The sequence below is a fragment of the Cibotium barometz genome, chromosome 27, assembly GCF_041138505.1.
Source record: "Cibotium barometz isolate CiBa-2024 chromosome 27, ASM4113850v1, whole genome shotgun sequence".
In the NCBI taxonomy this organism is placed as follows: domain Eukaryota; kingdom Viridiplantae; phylum Streptophyta; class Polypodiopsida; order Cyatheales; family Cibotiaceae; genus Cibotium; species Cibotium barometz.
Window position 1 is genome coordinate 54,342,436 of NC_141072.1, and position 15,316 is coordinate 54,357,751.

General features: G+C 43.6%; 2 protein-coding genes across 2 annotated transcripts in view; both read left to right on the top strand.

The window, feature by feature from the left end:
- Positions 1 to 5,290, top strand: part of CLPP6 (CLP protease proteolytic subunit 6) — a 63,874-nt gene extending 58,584 nt beyond the window's left edge. The window contains exon 7 of the mRNA XM_086821711.1: positions 5,018 to 5,290. Within this exon, the coding sequence (XP_086677837.1) occupies positions 5,018 to 5,065 (48 nt within the window). The 3' untranslated portion in view covers positions 5,066 to 5,290. The remainder of the gene's footprint in view (positions 1 to 5,017) is intronic.
- Positions 197 to 2,615, top strand: LOC147623531 (uncharacterized). Its single transcript, XM_086821887.1, has 3 exons — positions 197 to 1,029; positions 1,151 to 1,466; positions 1,552 to 2,615. The coding sequence occupies exons 1-3, from the start codon at positions 356 to 358 to the stop codon at positions 1,987 to 1,989; spliced, it is 1,428 nt and encodes a 475-aa protein (XP_086678013.1). The 5' UTR covers positions 197 to 355; the 3' UTR covers positions 1,990 to 2,615.
- Positions 5,291 to 15,316: the final 10,026 nt, after the last annotated feature.

Genomic DNA, 15,316 nt, shown 5'->3' on the forward strand with positions numbered 1-15,316 from the left:
GACAGATGTTGACAGTGCACATGTATCTTCCAGTGTGGGTGAGGGCCCTAGTGCAAAGAGGACGCCTTTACCTAGTGTGGAAGTGCCTGCAAAGGGTTCATTGCAAAGAGCAAGCATTAAAGCAGGCTTGCAAAAGCAAGCCATGAAGGAGGCAACAAGGGAGGTCACGCGCTTGTTTATACGGTGTGCTATCCGCACACGAGAATTAAAGAAGGAGAAACTCAACGTAGAAGGCTAGCTTGAGTTTTTGAAAGAAACATGGAAGAAATATGGCTGCACTATCTTATGTGATGGATGGTCAGATGTATGCGAGAGGAATGTGTATAATGTGCTTATTTCCTCTTGCAAAGGCACCATGTTTTACAAGGCCATTGATGCATCGGCTGCGGGTCTCACCATTACAGGTCTCTTTATTTGGACACACATCAAGAAGGTGATTGAGGAGATTGGCCCACAAAATGTTGTGCAGGTTATTACGGACAATGGAAGCAATTGTGTCTCCATGGGGAGTATGTTGGAGGATGCATTCCCAACAATTGTGTGGACCCCTTGTGCCTCCCATAGTCTTGATTTATTGATTGAGGATTTGGGGAGAATTTTTTGGGTCAGCGAAATCTTTGCCACCGCGAGGAGCATTGTCAAATTTGTGACACAGAGAGCAAAGGTTTTGAGCATGTACAGGGCTAATAGTACCTTGGAGCTTCTCAAGCCATCCACTATGAGGTTTGCATACATGTTCGTAGTGCTTGAGCGGCTTCTTCGTGTGCGGCCAAATCTGATTCGCACTATTAGTTGTGATGCATGGATCCAGTTGGGTAAGAGTATGACCCCAAAGTTTGTGGATTTTAGACGCAAGATCCTCAATAAAGCATGGTGGGAAGAGGCAGAGGCATTAGTGAAGACCTTAAATCTCATCTACACGGTCTTGCGCATTACGGACATGGAGGAGAGTACACTAGGCCTCATTTATGAGTACATGGATAGGATCGGGGAGGCACTAGACAACAATGCCTACCTATCTGTAGAGAGGTACGTACTTCTTCGCTCATGACTCATGGCTCATGAGCCTTTGCCAAATTGCCTTTTTGTCTTGGCTCTTTTCTAAGTTCTAACTTTAAAGTCTTTCTTTGGTTTTGTTTGTTACTTGTAGAATCGCAGAGATCAAGCAGATTTGGCAAAACCATTGGGATTGGTTTCATAGACCAATCCATGCCGTGGCTCATGTGTTGCATCCTCTATGGCGTAGCGAGGATCAGATTGAGTGTGAGGAGCTAAACGATGGCTTCCAAACCTATGTGGAGAAATGGTGTGGTGGCAATTTGGAGATGTTGCGATGCTTAGAGGATGATCTCCTTGCTTTCCGCAACAACATTGGCTACTTCACAAGACCTACTGCAAAACTTCGAGAAACGCAGCTTCAGCCGGTCTCATGGTGGGAGAAATATGGACATGGTGTGCCTACGTTGGTGAGTAAGAAGCCCCTCCGCTTAAGCTTTAACAGCGACACCGTATTTGTATAATGTACTAATCCTAAATCTGCTCTTTGAATAGAGACGTCTTGCCATTCGAGTCCTCTCACAAGATTGCAGCTCTGGATCTTGTGAGAGGAATTGGAGCACATGGGCGCTCTACCATAGGAAGAGGAGGAACAAGTTGACTACAGCCCAACTTGAGCGTCTTGTTTTCTGCAATTGTAACTTGAAGCTTCTTGAGCAGGCAGCTATGGGTCCTGAGCCAATGCAAGTGAATGTCGACAAGATTGACATTGAGAAGGTGTGGGATATTCCCACAATTCCACAAGAGGACCGAGATCTTTACACTTTGCTTTACGAGGAGGCCACAACACCAATTCACGACACACGTGGTGGTCGTCGTAGGAGAGGGAGGCCGTCTGCAGCTAGTACTAGTGCTGCTACTAGAGATGAGGCTACTGGAGAGGACTCATCTTCTTGCAGTGAGGACACACGCGAGAGCCGTGAGGACTCTTAGGAGGATTCAGACTCCTCGGGTGCTTCAGATGAGGCTCAACAGTGATCACTGATTCATTGATGTTCCATGTTTTTTGTTTAGTTTTTCTTATCCTTAGGGATTATGGACAGCCGGCATGTCGGTTATTTTGTAGTTTTTGAACCATTTAATTTTGAAAATTGGCAATGCCACAGTGGGCACCTCTGACTCCCAAGTTTGATGATCATTGCTGATATGTATGATGTATTATGATCACAATTTGCAGCTCGCTATGTATGCTTCAGCCTTCAGTTTTTTATGGTTCACATGAATTTGCCGCGACATCATACATGTCCATTATCTACATTCTGTTAAGTGTTATGATTATAATGTCCACTTGAGTCTTTGATGTGTCTTGTTTGAGGTCTCTATGCATGTTTTTTGCATCTCTTGACATAAGTTTATTTAATAGGATGTCTCTATGCATGTTTTTTACATGTCTAAAATAAATTCAAAAGAAACTCCGTTTCTTGCCATTTCCGACCTCGCGGAAACTCGGAAACACTGTTTCCAACCCGGTCCGAACTGACCGTTTCTGCCGGTCCAGGTTACTATGATCCCATTATAAATAACAAGACGATGCCTGGCTCCCCAACTCTATTAAGTGGTCCCCATAATGTCCTCTGTCTGGTCCAGTGTCCTCTGATGCCCGGCTAGCCCCTATATCCTCTGGAAGTCGCTGCATGGTCTACTATGAGATACGGAGGCTGCCTTGAGGATCAGAGATGCCTGGGCATGTACTTGGAGCTTAGACGACACATGGGTGTAGTTCTGAGGCAGCACTTTTAGAGACAGGCCCAACTTTCATAGGACCCCTCTTAGAGAGCCATCAAAGGTTTCTTTGCAGTACAGGCATCCACATCAGAGTCCTCTCAGTGAGCGAGCCTGATCTATCCAGCGCAGGCCAGACACCCTCTATCCCAGAGTGCCCTGACCCTCCATCCAATAAAGGAAGATCCATGAGATTTTCTGCTGATATAACATCTCATTTCCAAAGCCTGACATTCCCTCTGCCATCAGATCATGTACATATGCTAGTGTTAGATGTTTTTTCTTTCAGTTTTCCATGGCTCAGTAGCTCCGTGTATCCATGGTACCATTGTATCACTCTTGGTGTCATAGATCTTTGGGATCTTTCGTAGATGTTACTTATTACTTTCTTTCTTTCTTCCGAATCAGCATTGTCTTGGGCTCTACCTTCTGGAGCTGTGTAGACACAGGGACCAGCTGCTTTGATCATGCCGACAGTGTCCGGGCACAGATACTTCTCAGCCTCGGTTCACGAGCTTTTTCTCCCACCTCCAGGAAGCTTCTCGCCGCTGCCTGAGAAAGGAACCCGCCCAGGGCCCCCCCGCCTCTCAGACGAGTCAGACAGTGCACACAAGAGCCTCTCCGTTTCCCAGGGTTACCATAGACCAGGCGGTTCAGATGCAGCGAGCTAGGCATCCAAGACCTACCCCCGTCAGTCCTCCAAGTCCAGGAGATACAGAGATGCCCACATAGGACACGTGGACATTGATGCCCTTTATACAGTTCCCGAGGATGATGATGAGACCTCTCCACCAGCCACCTGAGCTTGATGGTCCTTGGACCTTGGGTCATCATGCTATTGTGTTCCTGAGATGCTACTTGTATTTGTGGCCAGTAGTTTTTTTCCAGTGTTTTATTTTTCTGTTTTACCAGATCAGTGTAACACTTGGATACTTTGTAACACCTTTTTGTCTCATAGGACTGCAGAGTACCCTTACAGAAGAAGCCATGTGCAGTGCATCTAGAGAAAGAAAGAAAGAAACTTTTATTAATGCCTTCAAAAGACCACTAGGGTAGATCCTTGAGGTTTTGCATAGACATATATAGGGAGAGATCATGTTTTCTATACAAAGGCACATCAGAGTATAGAGAGAGGACTACCTATTATATCATGTTATGTATGGCAGCCTACCGAGGTGAGACTTGGACGTGTGGAGTCGTCGAACGATTTGAAGGTGTAGTAGTCCTATCCAGCCTTCATTTATGCATAGTGCTCTCAGTGGTCAGATAGGATGCGGAGGGTGGATAGTTTATATGCTTGCTAGGGCAGAGTATAGTACACTTCACAGAGTGTTACTCCCCTCTGCCTTTGCATGAATTGTCAGTCACGAGTAGAGAGGTGCAGATGTATGACTACACACACACACCTGGTTGTCCTCTTAGAGATTGATCAATAAAGTTGAGGATGCAGAGATGCTTAGAGATTAGGCTTCTTCATACGCCAATGGCCACGGCAAGGTTATGTTGGTGTTGAAATGGAGTACTTGTACCAAAAATTACATATCTTGATCTTTCAGCACCTCTATCAGCCCTCACCTCACAGCTTACGTCCGTCATTTATGAAGTCAACACAGGTTAGTTTTCCATACTGTTCCACTGCCATGCCTCCCAACCCCAAACTAATTGTAGAATGCAAAGCTACATGTATCTATCTCCTGTAGGAAAAAGACATCAGGAAGGATCTCTGTAGGAGCATTTCAGAGATCTCTGAACATCTTAATTGTTGGATGAGGAGCATGCTTTTGGCTAAACTTAATTTGACTATGATAAGGCGGATACAAGCATGAGGTCTATCTGATGGGGTCCACTCTCTCCATCTTTATTTGGAGTACATTGAGAGATTGCTGAGTTCATTGACAAAAGTTGGAGGGTACAGTATCGTGGTTGGGGCTACAGTAGAGCCTATTCTTTTGTACACAGATGACATCATCCTCATTCCAGATTTAGTGGAGCGGCTGAAAAGACACATGGATGTATCTCAGTAGAAGGATCTTACAGTGTCTTGTTAAAACCAAGATCATGTTTTACAATACTTCACAACTGGTTGCAGCTAGATAATCTTTCTCTTCACAAGGTGATCCGTTTTCGGCTGGGTTTGTCTGTACTGATGACACCGGGTATGATTTTCTGAAAGAAATGTCTAGCTTGAAAATGCTGTTTTACTTCTAACCATGAGCACTTTTTCCATATTGATTTGCAGGCCATGGAGTTTGGTTTGATTGATGGCCTCTTGGAAACAGAGTATTGATGGGGCATGCTTACGTAACTTTGAACACAAATGTGCTGCTACTACAGTCGTTCTTTTCATGTAAATTATTGATGGTTTGGGCAAACCACTTTGATGGAATAACTTCCCCTTTTTGAGTAGAACAATGCAATGCCCAAAAGCTGCTCATCTAACACTTTTTTGGCCTGCAAATTAGACCTGACACACCAATGTGTTTCTTTATTTTATCTTATATTTCTTTTAGCATGTTGTTTAGTGCAGTTAGCATTAGTATAACATACCCCCCATCCCCATCCCCGTACCCCCGCCGCCCCCCCCTCCCACGTGCTTCTCTGTCTCTGTCTATGTCTCTGTCTCTCTCTCTCTCTCTCTCTCTCTCCCATCACAGAGGCCTGACATTCACTCCACCATCAGATCGGTTCTGGCTGAGGTGGGTATCGACATTAGCTGATCACAACATATCTCACTCTACACAGGATCATCTGTTGATCACATGTACTGTCAGATGTTTTCATTTTACTTTTTCTTTCAGTTTTCCATGTCTCAGTACATCCATGGTACCATTGTATTACTTTTGGTCTCATATGCCCTTGGGGTCTTCCGTAGATGTTAATATAACTTTCTTTCTTTCTTTCTTTCTTTCTCTCATATTGAAGGTTCACATGGATGCACATACACAGGCAACCCTTCAGAGATGCATGTATAGCTCTACGTTAGGGAACCCCCCCATACTCTCTATTTAGTCCATTTGGTCCAGGTTGTCCATACCTTACTCCCTACAAAGATATGGAAGACATTTCTTGCCAAGGAGAAGTACTGCAATTAGGGGATCTCAATGGATGAAAAGGAGAGATGCAGATAGATATGCTAGATTTCTTAAAGGATGCTTTGTTACTCCAAGAGCTTCCACTAAGAGTATGTAGACACTACTTGTTGCTCTATTGATTGAGGCTTCTACAATCAATAGATATGGGGTATGCTTATCAAAGTTGGGGATAACACAAAGCCTTTACTTTGACGGAATTAAGCGTTAAACTAGATATGGGACATACCTACCAGAATTAGGGATAGTGGATAGCTTTCATGTGTTTTAACGTGATGAAGAGCTAGCTAGCCTTCTCGGGTGCCAAATGTTTGACCACATGGGAGGTGGAAAGGGTTTGGTCGATCACTTCGCCGCCTTGATGCCTTGACATGGGGTTGATTACGTGTGATTACCTCATTTGCTCTCATGCCTTATCCCACAAACACCTTCACTTTCGTCCTTGCCAAGCAACCACATATCATCAACGGTATCTCTCTTACGAGCTTTGATATGATGTCAATCAAAAGCTCTCCAACCTTCTTTCCCACATTGATATCCGTACATCGTTAGAGAAAGCCTCACTTCAAATTTAGGCAATCCATAAAATAGCCCAACAATTGTTTCCTCTGATAGTCCAAGTCCTAAAAGCTTTTAGCTTTGTTGCCCACATTAATATTGCTGCTTTAAATGAGGAACTGAGAAGAATTTAGAATTTCTTGCATGTGCCCCGCATTGGAGAGCTGTATGTTTGTGGTTCTCGCTAATGGGAACAAGGTAGGTCGCTATGGTAGTAGATCGAACGTTGAGTTGTTGAAAATTGTCTGAGTCACCAGCGGTGGGAATTGCCTCTCTCCTCTCCCTTCATCGGTGGTGGTTGTTGCCAAGGGCACAAACCTTGTCTTTGCTTCTTCCCTATGTGTTGGGGGCTTCAATGCTAGGAGCAAGAGTGAGCACAAGTACACTATGCCTCTGAATTCTTTGACGATGAATGCCGTATCACACATGCACGTCTTTTCCGTGAGTTAGCTATCAGAAAAATCTAAAAACGTGAAGGTGATCAGACTAGCCGGGACCTTACTTGCCATGCAAGAAATGAGCACATTGTCCTAAACAACACGAGGACTTTAACCAACTCTTCTTGTGTGGGAATTTTGACGAGTCTTGGCGTAGGATCCAGAAAGTCCGCTTACCCACCCCCATCACAAACCCACACATTTGGCACTTTCATATGCACACGCATTATACCACATTCCCCACCAACCCCCTCCTCCGACATCCACTGTATGCACGTACCACCACATTCACCTTCTTCATTGGAGACATGATGGTGAAGACTATATGTAGGCTTTATAGAATGATGATCACAGGATCACGAGGAGCTTATGGTTGAGCACCTCTCTTATTTAGGCAACACCTTGGCACCCCTACTAGCCCATATGTTTAGAGGGTCCTCTCAAAGGGCTTTCCCCCCACTTGGTAATCACACATTATTGTGCCTATCCATAAGGCGGGAGACCCCATGGATCCTAATAACTCTAGAACCATCATGATTGGCCATATCTTGGCAAATCTCTATGCATCTATACTGGAGTTTGAGCTTAGCACACGGGTAGAGAGAGAGAGAGAGAGAGAGAGAGAGAGAGAGAGGGATACAAGGCATAGGCTCGGGAAGGCATGATTTAGGAGGACCTTCTCCACGCTCGATCACATATTCATGTTTCGAGCTATTATTAAGTAGACCATAGTGAAACTGTGTGAGAGGCTTGGGATCTTTTGCAATAATCCCACATACATGGGAGAAGGAGAGGAAGGGTGCCTTTATAGGGCTCTCCATGCACTTTTACTTGTATCACTAGAAGGTGTTAACCCATTCCTAGGGTTAACAAGAGCTAACACCATTATCTTACATCAAGGAGTCAATATAGATAGACCAAGAGGTCATACATCCAAGATATGAAGCAATGGTTTTCAAATCTACAACTTGGACGGGCGCTCGTAATGGTCTGACAGAATACTTATTATTGTGATTTTCGCTTCAAGAGCGTGTGATAGTAAGTTAGGATGAATTCCCAAGTGATGTACTTCATGGATATATTATGAGAGTAATCATTGTAATAGCATTAGGCCTCTTATGAGCCTAAAGTGCCCAGCCGGCCTACACTTTAAGTGAGTGTAAACACTTATGGTCATGTATATAAGTGAATATCTCTCATAATACAAAAAAACTCTCCCATTTTACAATAGAGTCTTGCTCTTGCTAATCTCTCTCTAATCCATGCTAGTGAGTGTGTGTGAGTGAAGTGAGGTAAGAGGAGGGACGAGTACACGTAGTGCAACGCGGCGGTGTGACAATGCGGTGAAATTGCTTCTCAAGGAGTTGTAGAGCTTGGAAACCTCAAGGGTTACGAGCTTGTTGCAGTTCACCAGGTAATCTCGTGTTAGATGTGTTTTAAGGGGGTTTGGGGTGAGCCATAACATTTTTGGTGCCACTGGCAGAGAATCATCCCTTGGCTTTTTTTATGACTATACTGCTGCTTTGTGGACTTCTACAAAGCTTTTGGTACAGTGGCTCGGGCTCGTCTCTCATATAGTGCTTACAACATCTCAAGGTCTCGTCTCACATGATCTGGGCTAGCATTGCTTTATATGAGTCAGTTATTGGTAGGGTGAGATGCTCGGGAGGACTATCTAAGGTCTCTAGCACTAGTTTTGCAAGCCGTACACATATCACTTACATGGGTAGCAGGGTTGAGGTGGTGCACTCATATGTCTATCTCAAAGCTACCTTCACTATCCATGCTTCTCTACGAAACAGGCAATAGAGAGGATAGACTCACTAGAGGATATGTAGCTCTAGCCTTAATGAAGGGGCAATGTTTCCAAGCGCATTTTCAGGAGCCGAGAACAAAGGGATAGCTTTTTGACACCCTAGTCAACCTCGACACTTATGTATGCAACTCTCTTCCAGGCACCAGATTTATCCTCGACAGATTGGTAGGGCATAGAGTGTCATCTGATCATGATGCTATAACGGATGATACACAACAAGCCATATGTTCCCCATGAGATCATCCAGATTGAGTTTATTGCGGCTCCTATGTTGATGGAGGCCCTATTCTGGACAGTCACTTATATACCGAGGGTGAGGGAGATGGATCCACTTCGACTCCCTTGACTTGCACTGCAGTCATTACAGAGATAGCGGCCGAAGGAGAGCATTCATCTTAGTATGGCACAATACTCACTTGGTTTTAGGCATATGGATTACAGATGGACCGGCTCTCTCCATTTCAGAATGATCAAGATTCCCCATACATTAGGTTACACATGAGGACAAGAACACATGATCCGATACAATTTACTGGGGCTATACACGTAACACATGGATCATACCGGTAGGCCCATTGCATACCAAGATGCAATACTATAGAGATCATTTCTTGAGATTCACAGTAGATGGTTTCATATAGAGACCAAGTTATCTCGATGCCTTCATGTCTCAAGCTGAGGATAGCCATTGGCTAGCTTAGGGTATCATCCCATAGACTGAGGATAGGGACTGGTAGAGCTGAGCGGATACCCATAGAGGATAGGACATGTACACTCTGTCAGACGGGGGTTAAGTCAGAGGAGCACTATGTTTGCCAGTGCCCACTCTACTATGACATTAGAGGGAGATTTCATTGTCTATTCAGAGTGGGCTTTGGACCCTTATCTCGGATCATGGAGTACCAAGATCAAAGGTGCCTTGGACTCTTCTTACTGGAGCTCAGCTGACACATAGAGTCACGACTCAGAGATCCTTGCCCCAAAAACCCTCCTCTCAGACTAGCTTTCCCACCTAAAGGGGTGGATAGGGAGGCATCATCCCACCATGATAGATACGAGAGCCTATACCACAGTGCCCCCTCATAGCACGCCCATGGGAGTCACATCAGATTGGGCATGCACACTCTAGAGAGCTAGATGCTCTCGTCCGGTTGTTGGACCCTGAGCACCCCCAGCTCATCAGTCCTAGATTCAGGAGATCCTGGCCCGCCGTCGAGTAGCCTCATCCTCACAGCAGCTAACTATTGACATCTCTAGCCTTTTTGTATCACCCATGAGGGACATCCTTGGATGGGCCCTTGCGTGACATATAGGGTTGATTGACTATTTTTATTCAGCCCTCCTATATCCCATCACTTATTGTATCCTATACCTGGCATAGTATGATCTAGATTTTTCATCTTGTATAATCTCAAAGTCAGAGATCTTAGCTTTGAGCTTTCAGTTCTAGTTTACTCTTGCTTTTTCTTATTTCATCCAGGATGAGATTTCATGGACACTGTACACATCATTTTGGTCTCATACGTTAATATAACTCTCTCTCTCTCTCTCTCTCTCTCTCTCTCTCTCTCTCTCTCTCTCTCTCTCTCTCTCTCTCTCTCTCTCTGTGTGGTGAGGGGTTTTTAGCTTTGTTGGTTTTGCCGAGACGATGGATGTGTCTATGGTGCGAGGGGAGCGGTACATGACCGGGTGCCTTGTCGGTGGGTTGTTGGGGGAGAGGTTAATGATGAAGAATCCGGGTGCATGTGGTCGTAAGAGTGTGGCTGAGAGGTCGTTCTTACTCTCACCCACCCACACACACACTCTCTATCTATTTCTTTCTTTGAAGGGCTCTTCTCGCAAAAGCAAAGTCTCTCAACTCGTCGTCTCAAGTTTTTTCACGTGCATCCCTCAATGTCTCTCTCATACCCGCACCCGCACATACAATAAGATAAGAAAGTAAACGACACAATGGATGGCATTTCATGGGTTAAAACATTACTAGAAGAAAACTTTCCCTCTCTCTTGCACACACACGTACCTACGTTTTGCACTCTTGACATCTGTGGTTGGGGAGCCCTGCTAGGCAAATGCAAACTTGATAATACCATCTCTACACAACGAACTGAGATGGTTCCAATACCACCCAACATGTACACCCTTGTACGAGTAGATGTAGAGATATGTTAGACGGTTGCTTCAGCATCCATGGCATCAAGCAAAGTGGGGCCCTTGTACCAATCAAGGTTGGTCCACCTTCAGATTATAACGTCCCCCTCAAACCGAGAAATGGAAACAAAGGGAAAGGTGTCGGGATTGTACCCAACCTTCACACAAATCCATACAAACCAGGACAAGGGGAGCTCAAGTGTCGCGGTCCTTCACTGTCAAAAATTGATGATGGAATCCATGAACGCGATCCATCCCCTCTCGAGGATGATGCCCCTTTTCAACGTACTTGTGGGGGTCACATAAAACTTGCACGATGCAGGTTTAGATCTAGTAAGAAACTCTGCTTTTCAAAACAATTGAGATGGTCATAGATTGGGACTTATTTACCCTAGTAATGGTTGCTACAAATGGTGCAAGGGGTGGAAGGCCTAATGAGGTCCACGTCTCCTAAGATAAAATGTTGTGCCAAGCTCTGATGTTAACCTAGGCGGGCCATGTAGCTAGATGGTATTTTTGGGGAAACTCTAGCTCAAGGGGAGAAGATACCACTACTGTTTTCTCCCGAATGCGTCGAGAACAAACATGGATGTGATTCTGGCACTGTGCAAACCTTGTCCCAAGCTTCTATGCAAGAGTGTCCATGGTTGCCAGAATGTGAATCCAATCTTGGGAGTCCATAGGCTCCGGAAATGTCTTATATTCTTGGTCCTCTCACATCTGTGTTTTAAGGATTTTTACATTTTTAGGGCATCTGTGTTTTAAGGATTTTTACATTTTTAGGGCATCTGTGTTTTCATTTAGATTGCTCTACCATCAAACCTATATTTTTTCATCCATTTAGCCTTGCTATTTTATGAACTAACCTGCCATTACCATCATCATTAAGGGTGCATTTTTGCTAGTTTTGGTAGTGGAGTTGATGTGATGATTTTGATGCCTTCACCACCTTGCTGCCACTACTTTGATGATTCCATGCAGTACTTATTAATGATTTTGATGCTACATTCATCATTCACAAACATCATACTATTGTTGATTCTGTTGCCACCGCCAAGGTATCATAACATTTCATAATCAAGAGCACCTTTGTGTTTCTTTTGACATACTACAACCTCTTCTGTAGTGTTCACACCAATGAAGGGAGTGTTCACACCACTGAAACAGGGAGGCCACCACCTTATAATGCCACTCAAAAGTCCTCGCCTAGTAGTTTTGCCATCGTACCATGGTTCTCTGGTAAGCAGTTCAAATGGATTATAAGTTTTATGTATGTTTTTCTTCCCTCAAGGAGGAGACACAAGTTGCTTCGTTCAATGTTGTTGAAATCTTCAATGATATCTCTTAGCTATATGGTGGCTTAATCATAGAAGAGAATATTCTCTCCATTAGTTGCTATGTTAGACTCCACCATAAATATGTTGATGTGAGAGAAAGTTTTCTACTCAATCATGACATTTAGAAAGGTTGAGAAAGCTATTTGGTCTTTGTTATTGGGACACTCACATGGGCTATGCTTCCTTCATGGAGCTATTCATATGGTCTTCATCAAACACTTCTACCTCAAAAAACCAAGCATGGACCTCAAGTCACATTGGCATGGAGAAATGATGATGCAAAAGGATCTTCATCAACATCAAAGGGGAGACCTCAACTTTTAATCCTTCTTTATTTTAGTCAAGGGTTCTCTCCCCGGGACCTTCCCCGAAATCTGAATATTTTGTACTCATGGGTTCTCTGCCTAGGATGCCCCCCAAAATTTGAATCTTTGGGTTTCCTTTTGTAAGCCTTGTTTTTATAAAAGGATCGGCTCCTTTTGATCTTAATTTCCCTTCTTAGATCCAGGGGGTTTGGGTTTCCTTTTGTAAGCCTTGTTTTTATAAAAGGATCTGCTCCTTTTTATCTTAATTTCCCTTCTTAGATTCAGGGGGTATGGATAGACTGATGCGTGCATTATGTATGGTCAAGCTCTTGTATCAGCCCTGATATGAGAGTTTGAGGTGTTGGCATCATTGAGTTCTTTTGTATCACATGATTGCAGTCTAAGAGCCCAAATCATCATACTAAAGGTCTCTTTCTTAGATGACACTCCTTCACTCCAAAGGGAGGGTTTGTTGGATATTTTCAAAGTCTAGTAGTGTGTCCATTGTTGTGCACACCTCCTTAGGGTGTGAACATCCCTTATTAAGTCTAGATTAAAAGATGAGGCTTGATTCCTATAGAAGCAATGTACATAGTGGAAGTATTCTCATAATTTATTTATCATTGTGTTGTGTAATCTCTTTACATTGTGTTCCCTCTCTATCTCTTAATCTCTCTCTCTCTCTCTCTCTCTCTCCCCTTGCACCATTCTCATGTCTTGAGCTTCCATCTTATCTCTCTACTTGCACTCTATTCCTACACACCTATTGTGGATATCTTTCATCCTCCATAGCTACATGTGTGTGATCCTGGATGCCAATAATACTGGAGGTGGGTATGGCATTGATGGCAAGCGGTCTATACATACGTCTTAGTACAGGATTCTAATAAATAGGCACTAGATTACACGCCACTTGTTTGGTATAAGAGATAGAGCAAGTGGTTGCTTTGGCACTGAAAGCATAGGTCTTTGTGGTGTTGGGTTTCCCTGGTACTAACAATGAGCTGTGTCATGGTTGTTTGGTGGAAGTGAGAACAAAATTGTTGATGTCTAGGCCTTAGCATTGAACACTTTGTACTTGTATGATTTTGACAGTAAATTGCACACCAAACCATATCTGTTCATGGGAATAGGCGTGGGTGTCTTGCTTGAGGTGTTGGTTGAAGTGGCCTTGGGATTGCCCTTGGTTGGCCTTGTCCCACTGCTAGCCTAAACTATTTAGCAAATTTTCTACCAGCTCGTCCATGCTTATGTCTTTGACTAGAAATATAGCTAGTGCTAATTATGGGGCACCCTTGGCCGACGAGGCTTTCGATGATGCATTGCCTATCTCTTTGTTCGGGTGGATAAATTTTACATCCTTATCTTGTAGATTACCTACCAGGTATATTGCCTTGCGGCACACATCAAAGATGGAGTGCCTAGATGAACGTGAATCCTCTTTCTCTTAATAGTGATCTCGTGAATCGATCCATGAGCAATAGATCATGCAGTCTTTTACAGGTTCTACATCTCATATGGAGATACTTGGTTCTTGTCCCGCATTGCTTCTCCCTCCTCTTGCTTGAGGTTATATGTCTATGCAATAGAGCTTCATCTAGATCCACTGGGCAAGAATCCCATAGTGAAAATGAGTGTCTCAAGACATCTAGCTGGCCTTTTCAAGTAGGTTTAGTGACCTAAACCATTGGGTTGCTTTGCCTTCAAGGCAAAGTTTGAATAAGCAGATCATTGTGGGGTCATCAATCTATTTCATGGCCTCACAAATTTGATCAAACTTCTCTAGGTACTGAATAGGATCTCCAATTCCATCAAATATTTGACATTTAGTGCAAGGTAAGGCTGCTTAATATGTTCCAGCAGTGCTTGCAAAAGTTAAGTGCTCGTTTGCGTGATTAAGATGGTGAAGCGCCTTACATTAAGTTGGGCTGTTGTAACCATGTTAGCCACCCAAACAGAGTGGTTTACACTATCCAAGCATGCATCCATAAAGAAAACAAGGATTAAGAAAGAGAGTAGAGAGGAGAAGAAGGAAAGCCCACAAGTATTCTATTTGTAAGGGAAATGATTGTGTATTGTTTAATGTTAAAATTACCTTATATACAAGTGGCTAGTGTTCACACTTGGCCGACCATGACTAAAAAATAGTCCATGGCACTCTCTTTCTAGCCTAAGCAAGTATATACATGAAATCATAGACTTCCCTATTTGGCGTTTCCATAGAGCAAGTGATCCAACTTTGTCTCACACAAGATAAGCTTTCTTGTCCCAAAGCTCATATTGGAAAATGTCAAAGAGGACATTGTCCTCTGAAATCTTCCATGCGTTGCTTTGATTATTTGGTTTCTAGGTTGGGCACACCCTCACTAGTGCTTGTGGTATCATCATTGCCACTAGTCTTGTCATACAAAAGGGTGGAGTAACTCTAACAAGTTCCTATTGTGAGGGCATTGAGCTCTTAGTTGAGATTGTACAAAATATTTAGCAATTCTTGTTCATTTTTTACCACCACGGACACTCTTGGGTATGGTGTGCTCTAATCATGACTCAAGGAAACCTTGGCATGTGGCTTTATATTGAAGAGCTTTGCTAGCATTCGTGGAAGAGTTGATCAACCATAAGAAAATATTTGAAATTCTATTCCTTCATGGTTCTTTTACTTCCTATTTTTAAAGTTTCGAATGGCATTTGTGTCAATTGTGTTCAAGAGGGCAGTCTTGGTCGCGGTTGAGATACATCTATGGTGTAAATGGGAGATTGGTTGGTTGCAATGAGAAACTTATCTCACATGCTCTCCTACAGCATTACTGAAGAGGTAAGTTGATTTTATTTGTACAAAACGTTAGAG